Source organism: Mesoplodon bidens (assembly GCF_964165515.1).
Source record: "Mesoplodon bidens genome assembly, chromosome: 4".
NCBI classification, from domain to species: Eukaryota; Metazoa; Chordata; class Mammalia; order Artiodactyla; family Ziphiidae; genus Mesoplodon; species Mesoplodon bidens.
Window position 1 is genome coordinate 64,946,382 of NC_138160.1, and position 17,945 is coordinate 64,964,326.

Genomic DNA, 17,945 nt, shown 5'->3' on the forward strand with positions numbered 1-17,945 from the left:
CTTTTTAATGTATAGTAATTTAATATATAGTATTTCTCTTTTTGGGTGGACCAAAATTTATTTATCCAGGGCTCTAATGTAGGACACTTAGTTGTTTCCAGTGTTTTTATACTGTAAATAATTTGTTGAACATTTGCAGTGCCACAGGATGGCTTTGGAGGGCTGAAATCCCTGTAATCTCTGTCAAGCCTTTCTGTCTCTGTTAAGAAGAGACAAAGTGCTGTGCCAGAAAAGATTCAGGTTTCCCACCTCTTCCAATTAGATTTTCACATAACTCCTTCCTAAATAGAAATTCTAGAATTAACACTGGCGGTGACTCTTCTAAATAAATTACCATGTCATCCATTATTTTCTTAAGATAAATTCCTTTTGTAGCAATGCTAAATCAAAGAGCATATGTGTCTTAGGCCCTTTGATATTGCTATTTAAACTGGCTTCAGAGTGTTTATACCAGTTTAAATCTTACCCACCAGTATATGAGTACCCATTTTCCTGAATCCTCACCAACAGTTGGGTATTATTGTATTTATTGTTTTTCCAATTTGATGGTGAAAATAATACCTCGTTGTTTAAGTTAGCAATTCCTTCATCATTAGTTAAGCATATGAACACTTATATATATACTTATTTTCCATTGTAACTCTTTTTCTGTAAATTGCCTTTTCATGTTATTTACCCATTTTTCTATTAGGATGCTTATTTTATTGATTTGTAAGAGCTCTTTATAAATTATGGATACTATGACCCTTTTTAGTAACCAGATTATTGTATCCAGGAGACAGCTCTGGAGCCTGAAGTTCCTGCAGGCTATGGAATTGTCCAAACGATATTTGCATAAACCGAGAAAAATACTAAGTAACTTCTAGTGAGTATTACCCAAATTTGGCCTTTGCCTTTTAAATTAACTGGACATACTCTCTCATAGCTTTCATAAAGTTTGAGAGAAGGTGCTGCTGACTCGATCAAAAGCAACTTACACAAATATAAATGCAGGTTCTAGTTTTTGTAGACCAACTCTATCAGTGAGGTTACAATCAAGAAATAGAAACCACGTTGTATGGTTTTGTTTTGTTTCCACATCGGGATTTCTTAACAGAGAGACACTGGGGCACTGTAAATGCACAAAGGGAATACTTAGGTCTCACAAAGGTAGCAAACTGTTTTGTTGACAGTGTATCTCCTACCATACCCCTGCTTTCTGCTGCATATTCCGTGTCACTCATCACTGACCAGGAAAAGACAATTGGCTCTGGTCCAAGAGGCACATGAGGGACCCCAAGGCGGAAATTCACTACTAGGGGCCATAAGAAAAACAATGACTTGGATGCTATTACCTGCGTCCCCCCCGCACCCCGACCTTATACGTTAAGCCTTTAGTATAAAGGCTTTTAGCCTTTATACTAGCCTCTCCCTAGTGGGCATTTTCAGAGCCACTTCTTCAGCCAAAATGCAATTTTGGGTTTGCAAATTTTGTCTTCTCTTGGGGGCTATAACCTTGTGATGAATATTGTGCTCTATTTCTTCTGGTTCAAATGTCCAGCCACTGTAAGAGTGATGAGGAAGAACTGGCGAGTTTGACAATGTGGAAAACTGATTACAATATCAGTTTACTTCATAGCTTACTGTCAAATTGTCTCCCCTCAAAAAACATGTTTGCCCCAAAGTTAAACCTTTCACTGATTGTTCCTTTCTCCCCATGCTCCGCAGTCTTTGACCTTCTCCCGTCCGCCAGCCAGAGGCTGAACCCAGGTGTCCTGCAGCCAGTCCTGACAGACACCACCCTGAACGAGCTCTATGTGATCTCCACCTTCAAGCTGCAGACGAAAAGTTCAGCCACCATCTTCGGACTTTACTCTTCAGCTGACAACAGCAAGTATTTTGAGTTTACTGTGATGGGACGCTTGAACAAAGGTAAGGAGATTTATAGAAATTATTTTCTTAAAAATCCTCTCTGCCTATTCCAGGATTTGGGGTCTCCTTTCCTTCAGATGGTTCCATCCACCATTGATTTCAGTTTTCAATACCAAATTCCTCTGATTGTGCATTTACCTGTATAGGGAGGGTGAGTTGATATCGGGAGAAAGAAGGAAGAATAGCTTGCGGCAAAAATGCCCTTTGACATCTTCCAATCGTCATGTTATTCTGGATCCAGCTCTGAACGGGACAGGACCCAGGACAGTTTGGCCACTCTGTTAGTCAGCTTGAGCTGCTATAACAAATACCATAGACTGGGTGGCTTAAGCAACAGATGTTTCTTTCCCACAGTACTGGAGGCTGGTAAGTCCAAGGTCAAGGTGCCAGCAGATTTGGTTCCTGATGAGAGCCTGGGTCCTGGCTTGTAGACAGCCACCTTCTCACTGTGTCCTCATATGGCCTTTCCTCAGGGTGTGCTGGTGCAGAGAGAGAGAGAGTGAGCTCTGTCTTCCTTTTCTTGTAAGGACACTAATGCCGTCATGGGGGTCCCACCCTCATGACCTAATCTAAACCTAATTACCTCCCAAAGGCCCACTTCCTAATACCACCATATTGAGGGTTCGGGCTTCAACATATGAATTTGAGGGGAACACACACATTCAGCCTGTAATAGCCACTCACACCATTCTTGTGCTCCCTTAGAAGCATGTGGCTTAGCAGACCTAACTCCTAGCTCTGCAAGCACCTCCCGGACTTGATGGAGAGAATATATCTCAGCGGTAGAACAAAATGAACAACTCTCTTTTCTACCTGTTTTGTGCCAATTTACACAGGTCTGTCACTTGTTTGTTCCCTCTGCTGTCAAATGTTTCACTGTCAAATTGAGTTCCTACATGTACTAAGAAATGACTTCCAAGGAAAAAGGTCACTATTGTTTCATCTCCTTCTCTTCCACCCGTGCCCTGGGGACACCACCTGTTCCTGCTTATTGAGGAATGTGACAGATATGTGTCCATGCTGCCTCGTGCTTTTAAAAAAGGAGGACTTGTTCTTCCGGCGAGGTTTTTTATTTCAGTTTGCTCTACAAAGTCGATACTTCTAGTGCTTCAAACTCTCTGAGATTCTAATTGTGATTGAACACTTAAAGCTGCAGGTGTTGGGAGCTGAAAGAAATTCCTAATTCTTAGCATTCACAGGACTATAGAGTTAAAAGCAAGAAGGAATGGGCTTTTAACCCCTCCTTTTATGTCAAGTTCCAATATCCTCTCTTCCTCCTTCCATCTCACTCACAAGTCTGCTTTCTCTGTCTCTTCCTCATGGCCTCTCAGGGGCTGAGGTGCAGTTTCAGACAATGAAGGGAGTTGGGGACATGGTTCATGATTTAGCAGATGTTTCAACCATTCCTGCTCCCTTTTCCCCACCTTCAGCCCTGATGGGAGGTAATTTCACCCATCTCTCTACCTTGATTCTGACAACCCCATTTTGCCTCACATCTCTTGAAGGAACAGCTCATTGCCTAAGAACCCAGCTACTCAGTTTATCATCTCTAAAAGCCACCCTTCTTCATCTAAAGGGCAGTAGCTTCTCACTAAATTATTTTAGATGCACTGGAAGGTTTTTCTTTTAGCTCACTCAGCTTAGTGGCTAAAAGGCCCTCTATAAAGCCAAAAACTCTGCTTCTAGCTTTTCACTCTCTCTGAATCTCACCCTCTATTTCTAAATTGGCCATTGTGGAAAAACAAGCAACTTGGAGCTGATTCTTTCTGTTCACTCTATAGAGGCCAGGGTAATGCTAGATACATGGGCAGGTAGATGGATAGGGAAGGGGGTTGTTAAGTGCGTTTCCTTGGAAGAATCACCAGTCATGTGAGTCAGCTGTTAATACCAGCTGATCTCCATGTTAAAGGAGAAAAAAAGAGGAAAGGATTGAACACCTTTCCATCTGCCAACCTACTAGAAGAGCTAAAAAGCTCTTAGAAAAAATATTTTTTAAAAGGAGTCCTAAAAGAATCCAGAGATGACAATTCTCAGAAAACAAAGAGGAATTTATAACAGTATTAGAATTGAAGAATTTGACACAGAGAAGTTTCCCTGGAGCAATAGGAAAAAGGACAGAGATTTGCCATGCCTGGTGAATCTGAAAGTTCTAGGAAGGAGCAGCAGCCCATTGTGACTGGAACAAGAAAGAGAAGTCACTGGGTCCATCAGGTCCAGAAAAAGATGCAGCATGTGTTTGTGACTCCCCATTGAGGTGTTCAGTGGTGGTGCTGGGCTGCACCCTGCAGGCCTGCAAGTCTTGTTGCCCAGCCTTGAGACCAAAAGAAGAGCCCAGAGCAGTGATGGAGACATCAACAGTTTATTGGACAGGGGATCTTACATGTCTGCAGCAAAAGGTCCTGGAGCGACATCCCACTGTATAGACCAGACAGCAGGCAGGACATGGCAGCGATCTTTGCTCCTTGAGGGAGAAGGAGGCTACCAGGTATGGGGGAATTGACGTCAGGTTGGCTCATCAGTTACCAGGGAAACTGGCAGCTGGGGCACATCCCTCACAGCCCCTCAGGTTAACCACCATCATGAGGGCAGAAGTTTCCCTTTAATAAATTAGCAGGTGGAACCGTTCTGGCCTAAGGATTAGAACAATCACTAGCTGGGGCAGGGGGCAAGCACATTCATGTGAGTAAGTATAGGTGAAGCAGGGACTGGTCAAGCAGGGGCATTACAAAGAGCAAGAGACCATCTTCAGTGACCTGACCGTTCAGGGGGCCATGCACACATGCCATGATTTGTGGAGGGTGGGGGTAAAGCATCTTCCTGGAAGGTGAACCCCAGTCCATCATTCAACTGACAAGGCTCAGCTAATCTTGTCTTCTGTTGCTTTGCATGGAAAACAGCGAAACAAGAAATCAAGATGTATCTCTCGTGACTTAAAGCACCAGAGTAGGAAATAGGACACATCTTTCCCTCTATTAAAGGTTATGGTTTGGGAGAGGGTGACTGCACAGATGGAATCGAAGAGAAGATTTAGTTGTCTGGGTCTTTGACGAGCTCCTACGAGAAACTAAAGTGTATTCCGTGAAGACTGCAAAGAATGAGTTTGCCACTGAGCTTTCTGTTTCTACCCTCTCACTTTGCGAGTCATCCTACCATGGTCGCCTCATTACCGTTCGCAAAGCATAACTTGGATCTAGTTATGCCTGACTGCAGAGACCTGTAGTGGCTTCCGATCCCAAACTGAATAAGGTGCAATTGCCCAGGCTGGGCATTTAGGGCTTTCTATTGCCTGACTCCCAACCAGCCTTTCCAGTTTGTCTGTCCCTCCAACTGTCCGTGCAGCCTGTGCTTCAGCTGGATGGACTAACTACTGTTCCCTGGACGCACCCACGCTGTTGCTCCTTCTCTGTCCTTTTGCTCTTGCCCTCTGCTCCCCCTGGTGCATGCCCTGCACCATCTCAAGTGACTGAAACCCTACACACATAAGACACATCTCCAGCTCCTCCTGACACCTTTCTTGATATGACTTTGTACCTCCACAGAAGGTGCTACTGTTCGCTTGCCTTGTATTTGAATTACTTAGAGGTCTTTTCTCCAGTAGGTTGTAAGCTCCCCTAAGGCAGGGACTGAGCATCCCTTAACTTACCTTTGTGTATACTGCAGCACATAGCACAGCACCCTGTACATAGAAGTGGCTCATGAAGAGATTGGATAGAATAAATGGAGGCTGAGAAGAGTAGCTTTGTTTAAAAAAAAAGACGTTGTGGAAATTCTAGACGTATACAATGTCACACAGTAGGCCTGGCTCGGAATCACTTTTTTTTTTGTTTTTTTTTGCGGTATGCGGGCCTCTCACTGTTGTGGCCTCTCCCGCTGCGGAGTACACGCTCCGGATGCGCAGGCTCAGCGGCCATGGCTCACGGGCCCAGCCGCTCCGCGGCATGTGGGATCTTCCCGGACCGGGGCACGAACCCGTATCCCCTGCATCGGCAGGCGGACTCTCAACCACTGCGCCACCAGGGAGGCCCCGGAATCACTTTTTGAATGAATGAATGTTGAAGACCATTTGGTTGAGGATGTAAAAGTAATACTGGTAGTATTTCTGATAGAAATGCTCTATCAGATTATTAGTAATACAGTGGTATAGAAATAAGCATTCTATAGAAACCACCTAGCTGGGTAGAAGATATGGTTGGTGATTTTCTTGAATCTGGCATAGAGACAACTTTCCAGTTAGTATCCTGAGTTTGAGTCACAATTAAAAGTCCCAGGAACTGTGTCACCATGAATACATCTCTGAATTCCCCTGAGCATCGATTTACTATCTCTAAAGTGGGGATGATAATGGCTACCTCCCAGGTTGATTGCAAGAACTGACTTATATAAAGTATAATAACTTAGACTCTGAAGCTCAATAAAAACTTCAGGTTACTATATTAGCTAGATTAGATAGATAGTGAGAGACAGAGACACCTTTCTATTATTTAGGCAACTGTCTTCCAAAAATGATGAGTTGGTGAACTCTTGGCTTACCTTAATGAAAGCTTCACCTTTCAGAAAAAGCATGAGAGGACCGCTTCTTTAGTCTTAATTTGAGAGCCACAGAAAAACAACTTGATTCTATGGAAATGAAGGGAACTCCAAGAATTAGTAGTAATGACTGGAGAGAGTCAGGCTCCTCAGCCTATGATAGGAGAAGTCAAATGGTTCAGAGTAGTTGTTCTGAAAGCTGCAGGCTAATGAGAGATACAGCTTGAAAGAGATGGAAGAGTTTAAAAGTTAGAATTCTGGAATTCCCTGGCTGGCCAGTGGTTAGGACTCTGAGCTTTCACTGCCACGGGCCCGGGTTCAGTCCGTGATGGGGGAACTAAGATCTCGCAAGCTGCGTGGAGCGGCCAAAAAAAAAAAAAAAAGTTAGAATTCTAAACCAAATAATGAAGGGGAAAAAATGAGGTGCCTCAAACACTTATAATAATATTTATCTATGGAGCCGTTACAGTGAACCAGGGCCATGCTAAAGGCTCAACGCTCATTTTCCCTTTTAACTTTCACAGTACTCTAATGAGGTACCCTTCAATGAACTCAGTTTTAAAATGATGATATACGGAAAGTGGAAAGAATTTTCATGAACTTTAGGACAAACCTTCAGAGGGTTGTACTATATTATTCATGCATTTTGGGATTTCCTGGAAAAGAAAGCTGGGATTATTTGAAGGCAAATAGGTTTACTAAAAATAAATCCTGCCAAACTTTTTTTTTTTTTTTTTTTGTGGTGCGCGGGCCTCTCACTGCTGTGGCCTCTCCCGTTGTGGAGCACAGGCTCCGGACGTCTGCCAAACTTTTTAATGAATTTTATGAAGTCACTCATCATACCTTTCTGAATAATACGAAAAAAGAATAAGCTAGATAAGTAGTACTGTTAGGAGTTGGTAAACTGCCTTATAGCAAAGTATCTAGTGGTTTTTGACAAGGCTCTGTCTTGGGCATTGAACTTTTCAACATATCAGTGACTTAGGTGGAAATATAGTATTTTAACATGTTTGCAGTTGGCACAAAGCTGGAAAAAACAGTTGAACATGTCAGATGCCATTATCAAGATTTACAAGGTCCTACCTGGCTGACACACAATAGGCCACCATCAGATTAAATTTAACAGTAATAAATGTAAATCCATCCTCTAGGAATGACAGGAATGTAGACACCCAGGATGTGGAAGACCCATCCTAAGCATTCTAGTCAACAACGTTAAGAACCAAGCAATGTTGAACACAGTGCCTGGCACTTAGCAGTTGCTCAGAAATGTTTGCTGAATGAATGAATGAACAGATACAGTGATGCAACTTTTTTAAAAGCTTTTTGAATTTTAGGCTTCATGAATACACACATGTGGCCAGATGAAGGGCACTGTTAGTCCCACTGCACACTTAATTGTCCAGCCCACGTCTAGAATACTGTGTCTAGTTGTGAGCACATTTCACAGGGACACTGTCAAGTCAGAAATTACCTTGAGGAGAGTCACCAAGCCAGCATCCTTCTGGATCCCATTTTTTACCACATCACAAGTCAAAAAGTTAAAGGAACTGGGGAAATCAAGGAGCCAGACAGAAGACATGAGAGAGATGAAAGTTGCCTTAAAATATTTGAAGAATATCATTTCGATTGAGGATAAGATTCTCTCTGTCTCTAGTTCGGAAGAGTAAAATTAGGACACACTGGTGGAAGTCGGAGGAAACAGATATTGGCTCTGAATTAGGAAAATCCTGGGGAGCAATCCAAAAGTGAAATGGGTTTTTCTGCAAAGTGAAGTTCTTTGTTACTGGAAATGTGCTGGTAGAGGCTGCACTTTTACTGAAGGGATTTGTGAAGTGAGATGTTAAGCTGGATGACTTACAATGCTAATATTCTGTGGCTCTACTAAGGCTAGAGAGCATTCCATGGGCATTTAAGAAGTTGCTTTGCACCTCTCTCCTATAAGGTGACCTTGGGATTCTGTGCACATTTACAGCTCTGTTACCTACCAGATAGTTGTTTATAGTGATGTCTCATAACTTAGCAAAATATAAAGCCTTTTGCAGATGTTCAGTATAACTGCTGTGCTTCCTTTCACTGGATGGTTTCTTTGCTCCGTGTGTGTGTGTGTGTGTGTGTGTGTGTGTGTATTCTGTAAGCTTTACATTGGTTTAAACTGCTACAAAAAAATTTCAAAACACACATACTGCATTTATCACATCTGGGAGTCACCCAGAGTACTTTTAGGAAAAGCAGTTTGATGATTTACCTTTTATGTAGTTCCAAAGCACTAAAGTTACAAAGACCTTAGCGTATAAGGCATAAAGATAAATGAGTCAAGGCAAACAAGAATATCCGTCACAAGAGACATTAATGGCAAGAAGTCTTTTTTTAATGTACAGTTATTTAGAGAAGAAGAGGAAAGGTTGACAGCAAGTGCTTTCATCCTATTTTTAAAAGTGCCAAAGAGCAAAGCCACTTGCCAAGTAAAGCAGAAAGCCCCGGACTACCTTGCTGAGTTTGCTGCCTGCAGGCCAGGTCACTCTGAATTTCTTTGCCCAAGCAGACAAAATATTATCATTTCCAGTTCTTTAAAGCTGGCAGCCTGCTTCGTAGCTTTGACATTCAACACATCATAATATTTTTGACCACCAAGTCCATCCACTTTTCAAAAAGCACCTTTTGAAAATTTTCCCAAGATAACAATATTTCAAATCTTCATTGCCTGGGTTTGCTTCTTCATCTTCATCCCCCGCCGGTCACTGAGATGGTTTTAATCAGGCCGGGCTGCGTGGCTCCTCTGTCAGGCTGGTACCCAGACATGGAAATGCAGCCATAAAACGGGGCTCCAAACTCTCAAGTACACAAAGATGCTAAGTTTAGAAGGAAAGGATTTATGTAAGTAAACTAATGGAAACTGCTCCCCACATTTTTAAAAAGATTATGGATTAAAAAAATCAGAGTAGATACATGAATACTCTATTTTATCTATTTTTTCATTCAACAGATAGTTGTATTTGGTGTTCTCAGATGCTGTGGTGTATGGGAAAATTAGTAAGAAATAGACTGCTTGTCCCAAGAGTTTATGCTTTAGTAGAGAAGATGAGAAAATAAACAAATATACTAGTACCTACGTTTGTACAGCAGCTTATATTTTTGCATTTTCTTATTTGACCACCACTGAAAACAAAATGAAATAGGAAGGACAGCTTTTATTGACTCCTTTTAATAGTTTAAGAAGTGGACACTTCAGGCCCAGGGTCACATAGGGATTAAGTGTCCGAGCCATGACTGGAACCTGAGTCCTGAAAAAGTATACCTAGCAAAGCACCGAGAAAGTGTTAGGGAAGATGAATGAGGCAGTAACTTCCAGCCGTGGGGAAGGTGGAAGACTAGAGTGAGTCTGGCGCATTTGAGCTGGATCTTGGCTTCAGATTTGTGGCAATGATGGAGCAGGAAGGAGAGGAATGGAGAAGAGAACATTCGCACAGGAAGAAAAGGATGAGGGAGGCTGGAGAAAGCTAGAGAGGGGTGAACGTGGGTTGTTAGAACTGGTCGTTCAGCTTGGCTGGTGATCAGCAGAATGGAAGGTGGCAGGAAGGTTGGGCCAGTCCTGGGATAAGTTACACGTTAATTAGGGACCACTAGGGAGCTAGTGAATGATTCCATTGGCTCGCTTGTGTGTTGTATTGAAAAGGCAATCATTTGGTCAAAACAGTCCTGTAAGAATCTCAAGCTTTCGGTCCAGAAAAACTACATAGAAAGAGACCCTCAGCAGGAAGGTAAGTAAGGAATCTGGCAGAGAAACACAGAGATAGAACAAGGTAGAGGCAGAAACACCGTTTGAAGACCCGCAGCCTTCAGTTCTAATCAGAGGAGTTCTTGGTACTCGCCCTGAGAGAGAACAAGCCTGAAATCACCAAGCAAACTTGTTTCAGTGAGAAGCAAGCAAGAGAATGGAATGTGCCTCAGCTGAAGAAGCAGAGCTGTACCCAGTGACGGTTTTCCTGAGTGCGTTGCTCCCTGGGGTGCTAAGGGGCAGAAGTGGACTGGAGCCAGGAGAAGACTTCTCCTTCCAGCTTCCAGGCCTGATATTTCACTCCTTCTGGAGGCAGAAGTGATGTCTTACTGGCTTGCTTGTATTTTCCCCTCTGTTTTGCTCCCCTCTGCTCTGTGTGTATGTTGGGCTAAGACTGGGCAAGGTGAGCACTGGGAAAGCGGGACCAGAGAGAGGAAGGGAACCATGTCTGCTCTCTCCCGTCCAGTGGTGCTGCTTCTGGAGAAGGTCAGGGAATCTCCCAGGCTGCAGACTCCTGGGTTGTTGAGGCTGTTTCTAGACTCATTGTGACTGATGGGAGAATGCTGAGTTTTCTGAGCAGGTGCCTGTCAACCCTCTGGGGTAGTCTTACTGCTCTGAAGATAAAATAAATATAGAAGCACTGAAGTAAGGAGTTTGCAATAAAAAAGAAAAATGAAAAAATGGAAGCCATAAGCAAAATGAAAATTATTGGATCAAGTATGAAGAATGGTGAATGTCAAAGCACTTGATAATTTTCTGCTAACAGACCTTGTGAAGATGGAAGTTTCTGTAATTCTTCTTTTCCTTTTTTTCCTCTTGCTCTTGTCACAAGATCTAGGAGCATGAGGAATCTGTCATTTCAGTGCTGCACTGCAACACAAAGCAAGGCAGAAGTATAGCGTGCTCTTAAATGACAGCATGAACACGATGGCAGTTTTGGCTGCCTGCAATAGATGTTAAATCGCTACTCTCTAAACTTTTAAATTTATATGTGAAAAGCTTTTGATGCAATCATTTAATTATTCATTGAAAGTTTATATTCACAACATTAATGTGCAACTGTCATACGTAACGTACTCCACTAGGTACTATTTATAAAATTAAACTTAGCGATTCAGTTATGAAAATAAATCATGGCCCACATGGCCTGGAAGGCCTGCTAAAAGCAGGCAAGAGGCCCATGAAAATATGTTTCCTTTGAATTCCACAGAAATCCCAGGGGAGAAAGACCAAGGGTATTTGTTTTAAGCTGCTCTGTGTATCCTCTTAAACTGTTACTATGAGGAACAGAGGTTGTGGCCATAATGAAAATGAGGAGATCCTGAGTATATGTGTCTATGACCTGGTTGAAGTCTGGTAGTCCAAGTGGTGTTTTCACTGGCCTAAAAACGCCAGGGATTTGCAAAACTATTCAAAAAAGTAAAGAAATAGACGTCTTAAAATATTGAATTAGTGCATATATTTGGGTTCATTTTCCCCCTCTTGTGTGTACCTTATGCCTCCAATTTCCAGCGATGCTGTTACTATTATAAATTCTCAACAATATTAAATAAAGGGGTAAAAAAAACTCTGTTGTATCCCATGTTTAAAATACCTCAAGAATTTCTACTCACGTCTGTTTTCTTTCTCCTCATACCACATTTACTTAAGTCTTACCAATACTTTGCTTCAGGAAACGTAGTAATGTACTACAGCCATAGAAAGGCCTTCTAGCCAGTCTGTTCTGTCAGGTCTTACCAATTCTTCTCTCTCGGTAAGCAAGTGGTGGCGACCACATGGGCATGAGAGATCTCCTGACTCCTCAGGGCATCTGTCTACACCACAGACCCTGATGCCAACTGGCCGCCTCCAGCCATGGTCAAATGGGAAAGCAAATCTAGTCAGGGTTTAGAAGGGTGGGGAAGTCAACCTAGAAAGTCTAATGTATTTGGAGGAAGTCTTCAAAAACATCTTTAAAATTTCGTAGTAGGGATTATTTTTTCTGGCAATATTGCAACATAAACAGATACTCCTGGCTGGCTACTCCATGGGGCAGCACCACGTTGGTATTTACACTTCACAGAAGAGGTATCTGAAGAAAGATGGTCCCAGTTACTTGTTATGAATCATACAGACTGACTGTAGCACACTCTGGGTTTATGTGTGGAATTCATTTTTTTTTTTACTTTTTTGTATTACATAAGTAATGCATGTTTCTTGTAGAAAAATCAGGCAATGAAAATGAAGAAAAGGAAAAACAACACATCGTCCAAGCGCCCAGCAATGACCGTATTAATATTTCCTTCTGATTTTCTGTATATGTGTATATACATCTACGTACATACCTACATAGTTTTTTCGGAATGAACCTGTATTGACTCATAACCTTTTTTTCACTCATTGTAATACTGGGAATGTCTTTTTGTGTAAGGTAGTGGATCTTCCGTGAAGTCCTTACAAAGGCCTATCCAGGCCTAGCATTCTTTTAGTCATGGAATAAACCACACTCAGTTTCAAATTCTAGTCCTGTCACTTACTGTGTCCTTGAGCAAGTTCCTTCGCTTATCTGAGCTTCCCTTTTCTCACCTGTAGTCATTCCAGTTTCATAGGGTTGCAGTGAGGAGAAATTAAGTGTTTAGAGCACCGAAGGGCCGCACCCAGCCCTGTAGTAGCGCTCAGTAAATGTTTGTGAATTAATGAATTCATGCCCTCAGGAGCTTACTTGGATGTTACTTGACTTTTGATGGGTTCTACTTGCTCACTGTACTCATCATTATCTGAAATTATACTGTTTATTTTCAAATTTACTACTTATTGTCTCTCTTCATGAGCACAAAACATTCTCAGTAACAGAGTGGTGGCCAGTGCCTAGAAAAATGCCTGGCACACAAAATGTTGAAAATTTGTGGTGCTGACTTACTTGCGTCTTTCCAATGACCCAGCCTTGCCATTGTCACCTGGAGGCTGTGCAGCACAGAATCACGCCCTTTCCCTTTATCTCATTATTCACTGACCTGTGCTTGGCTCTAGCCATCCTCCGTTACCTGAAGAATGATGGGAAGATTCATTTGGTGGTTTTCAACAACCTGCAGCTGGCCGACGGCAGGCGGCACAGGGTCCTCCTGAGACTGAACAATCTGCACCGGGGAGCTGGCTCTGTAGAGCTCTACGTGGACTGCTCACAAGTGGATTCCATTCACAATCTCCCCAGAGCCTTTTCTGGCCTCGCCCAGAGTCCTGAGGTGGTTGAATTGAGGACTTTCCAGAGGAAGGCACAGGTAAGAACCCACAAACCATTCTCCAAAGTGGAAAGATGAGTTTCTGAAGCTTCTGCTGAATGCAGAAGAGTGGGCTGAGGTCAAGAGTGGGTCTAATTTTGGCTGCATGTTAGAAACACCTGTGGAACTTAAAAACCGACTGCTAGAGGGCCCACCCTCCAGACAAGTTAAATCAGAATCTATAGCGATGGTGCCTCGGCATCAGTATTTTTTAAAATACTGATTCTAATGTGAAGTCAAAATTGAGAGCTGCTCTCTTAGATGATAAGTGGAGACTTTGGGGATATAATTATAAAGTAGGAAAGGAATAGCAAAAAGAATAGCAAAAATTTTTAAACTATCTTAGGGCAATAGGATGATCTACTTGTAATCTTTCTATAACGTTATTATATTTTTAGTGAAAGTAAAAAAGAATGATTGGAAATTGCCAAGCACCAGGAACAACATTTTTCACAGGTCTCACTAGAACATCCCTAACAAAAAGACTCTCATTGCCAACTTAATTCCATGAGGCCTTACAAATCACATCACTTCTGTCTTCCGTTTTATGCCCTGTTGATGGTATTTTTTGTCATTGTATCATTGCACCTACTCTAGAAATTGCCACATATGTTTCTCTTAGAATTTTGCACTAGGGGGACTTCCCTGGTGGCGCAGTGGTTAAGAATCCACCTGCCAATGTAGGAGACATGGGTTTGAGCCCTGGCCTGGGAAGATCCCATGTGCCACAACTACTGAGCCCACGTGCCACAACCACTGAAGCCCGTGCTCCTAGAGCCCGTGCTCCACAACAAGAGAAGCCACCACAATGAAAAGCCCTTGCACCACAACAAAGAGTAGCCCCTGCTTGCCACAACTAGAGAAAAGCCCACATGCAGCAACGAAGACCCAATGCAGCCAAAAATAAATATAAAAAAAATAATAAATTTATTTTAAAAAAAGAATTTTGTGCTAGGAAATACTTTGTTTCCTATAAATAACTAGTATTCTTTGTCTTTTCCAATTATTACTATAACTGTTCATCGTTCCAGAATTTCATCTGATACGGAAGTCGAACCCCAAATCAGTAACTACGTTCATCCACTGTGGCCCATATTGTTGTTTTATATATTGCAATCACTATTTTCCACTTCTATTTCATTATTATATGCTTTAACTAAATTATATGTGCTTTTACCAAGTTATTCTGAGCCCTTTGTGTAAAGAAGCAGGGTGTAAACAGTAATTTCCATTGTAACTAGGAATGCTGAGAAGTTTTAGATAATAATGTAAAAACTATGAATCAGATACTAGAATTTGTGCTTGAAACATAGGAAGCATTTTCAAGCAGAAATTTCAAGAAAGCTAAAATCCAAGTTTAGAGAGAGGGAGAAAGAGTGGTATATATATTTCGTGTAGATTTATAGAGAGAGAAAAAAATTAATGGAGAGATATGCCAAACTTTATTTCTGAATCCCCAGAGTAGCCCAAATAGTCAGAATGACAGTCAGAAATTGTGTCACTGACATTTCAGAAATTAGTCTCCACCACCAGATAAGTCCATTTCTAAAAACCAAGGTCATCAGAAATAGATGGAATTTTCTGGAATTTTGTCCAAAAGTTCTACCTCCTTAGACTACGAACAAGGACCACAGTGCTCTGTCTTCATAGTCACCTTCTCAGTCAGTCAGTCAGTCAATTAATCAGTCAGTAGGCACATTCTAGGCTCTGCCTCCATAGAGCTTATGGTCTGATTCCAACAAAATACCTGTTATGTAGCACGTGTTGCATACATCTTAACTTAGCTAAATGAAAAAGCAGAGTTGCTCTGAAAATCCTTGGTATGCTCATTTCTAAAATAAGAATGATGACTTTATGTTGCCAGTTAACATAAACATTTTCTATCATACATATATAAAATAATGGGTACGGTAAAAGCTACAAAATTAAGAGGTGAGGAAATTGACTATGACTAACAATGAATGATGGATCTAAACCAGTAATGTGAAAATATATGAAAATATACATCGCAGAATATACAGTTTAATATCACTAATCATTAGAGAAATGCAAATCAAAACCACAATGAGGTATCGCCTCACACCGGTCAGAATGGCCATCATCAAAAGGTCTACAAATAATAAATGCTGGAGTGGGTGTGGAGAAAAGGGAACCCTCTTGTACTGTTGGTGGGAATGTAAATTGGTACAGCCACTATGGAGAACAATATGGAGGTTCCTTAAAAAATTAAAAATAGAACTACCCTATGACCCAGCAATCCCACTACTGGGCATATACCCAGAGAAAACCATAATTCAAAAAGACACATGCACCCCAGTATTTATTGCAGCACTATTTACAATAGCCAGGTCATGGAAGCAACCTAAATGTCCATCAACAGAGGAACAGATAAAGAATATGTAGTACATATATACAATGGAATATGACTCAGCCATAAAAAGGAACGAAATTGGGTCATTTGTAGAGACTTGAGTGTCATACAGAGTGAAGTAAGTCAGAAAGAGAAAAACAAATATCTTATATTAACATATATATGTGGAATCTAGAAAAATGGTACAGATGAACCTGTTTGCAAGGCAGAAATAGACACAGATGTAGAGAACAAATGTATGGACACCAAGAGGGGAAAGGCGGGGTGGGATGAATTGGGATTGACATATATACACTAATATGTATAAAATAGATAACTAATGAGAACCTGCTGTATAGCACAGGGAACTCTACTCAGTGCTCTGTGGTGACCTAAATGGGAAGGAAATCCAAAAAAGAAGGTGTATATGTATACGTATAGCTGATTCACTTCGCTGTACAGCAGAAACTAACACAACATTGTAAAGCAGCTGTACCCCAATAAAAAAGAAAAAGAATATACGAAAAAAAAAGAATATATGGTTTATTCATCCTCATAATCCAAGGAAACCAGAGACTTTGCTAAAACCTGGATCCAAGACACCCTAAAAACAATAGTGTTTAAAATTGGGGTCAATGTCGTATTCATTACAGTCTAAACTCCATAAACAGACAACTCTTAAGAGGCTCCTGCCACAAAAGAGCTTGTTTACCATGAAGGAAGATTGCCTTTTCTCTTCTCTGAGTCACCTTCGTGAACTCTCAGACCACGCTGGATGCCAGCACTCTCCTAAATTACTGGTTTCTTCCATATTTGCTTCAGTCAAAAGGATAGGGCTGGCAGGCTTCAGGAAAAAATGCAAAACCACAAAATTATGTAAAGCGTCAGAGTCCAAGTATTCAGGCCTACTCTGTTAAAATTGTGTGCGTCTGCAAGCTCATTGGCTTTTGAATGACATCAGCAATGTGTGGTATGAATCCGATTTCTTCCAGGACTCCTTGGAAGAGCTGAAGTTGGCGGTGAGAGGCTCGCTGTTCCAGGTGGCCAGCCTGCAAGACTGCTTCCTGCAGCAGAGCGAGCCGCTGGCCGCCACAAGCACAGGTGTGGGCTCTTGGGCAGTTTGCACACCTCCATCAACACAAACCCCCAGGCCCCCGGCTGGACTGGGTCCCATCCCAGAAAGGTGGGCTGTCGGCAGAGCAGCCCTACAGGATCATATACCTACAGAGATGAGGCTCTCATGCCAAAGTCCAGGGCAAGGAATATTTTCATTGCACTTTTATTAGTATAATTCATAGGAATTTGGAGTAACCAGCCCAGTGGCATCATTATCATTATGTTTTAGATGAATTCAATGAATTTTACCCCAAATTAAATTCCTGTATCTTAGGTTCTTTGTCTTGATGATGTCTGGGAAATCGTTTGTTTTTGAGTCACTGTACAAATAGCTGTCACTGACTGCATGCTTCTTACCTTCTGCTCTTCCTACAGGAGACTTCAATCGGCAGTTCTTGGGGCAGATGTCACAACTAAACCAGCTCCTGGGAGAGTTGAAGGATCTCCTGAGACAGCAGGTGACCAGTAGGACATACCGTCAGAGAAGGCCCAGTCTTAGGAGAGAAGCTCTTTGTTGGAGTTAAAGGAGCTGCAGGCCTGCAGAGGCAGGGAGGGGACCTGGAGCCTGACCCCAAGTGGCCCCGTGCAGCCCGCTGCCCTGGGGCTCTGAAAATGGGGGACCAGCCTGTGATAAACACACCAGGGCTCCATGCAGAGTGGCAACTACCAAGAGCTCCTTTAACACTCCTCTAAGTACTGCTTAATAATTTGCTACTCATGGATTCTTTCACTCCTGGATTATACATCAGGAACTCCTTTTCCAACTTTTTTTTTTTCCCTTCCCATTTCTAAAGGTCAAGGAAACATCATTTTTGCGAAACACCATAGCTGAATGCCAGGCTTGCGGTAAGTGCTTTTCTAGTAACTGGTGCATTCTGAGCTGGACCAGCAAATGCCAACTGATGACGGGCCTGGGTGGGTGAGGCTCCACTGGCACTGGTTTCTGGAGGTTTGGCACAGAGGCAGAGGGAAGGGAAAAGAAGTTCACTGGGAAACTAAACTTGCT

General features: G+C 42.1%; 1 protein-coding gene across 1 annotated transcript in view; it reads left to right on the forward strand.

Annotated features, from left to right (window-relative positions):
• Positions 1 to 17,945, forward strand: part of THBS4 (thrombospondin 4) — a 53,368-nt gene that overhangs the window by 3,653 nt on the left and 31,770 nt on the right. Inside the window, exons 2-6 of the mRNA XM_081232034.1 lie at positions 1,708 to 1,911; positions 13,226 to 13,473; positions 16,816 to 16,924; positions 17,315 to 17,397; positions 17,734 to 17,785. Coding sequence (XP_081088160.1) covers positions 1,708 to 1,911; positions 13,226 to 13,473; positions 16,816 to 16,924; positions 17,315 to 17,397; positions 17,734 to 17,785 — 696 coding nt within the window. The remainder of the gene's footprint in view (positions 1 to 1,707; positions 1,912 to 13,225; positions 13,474 to 16,815; positions 16,925 to 17,314; positions 17,398 to 17,733; positions 17,786 to 17,945) is intronic.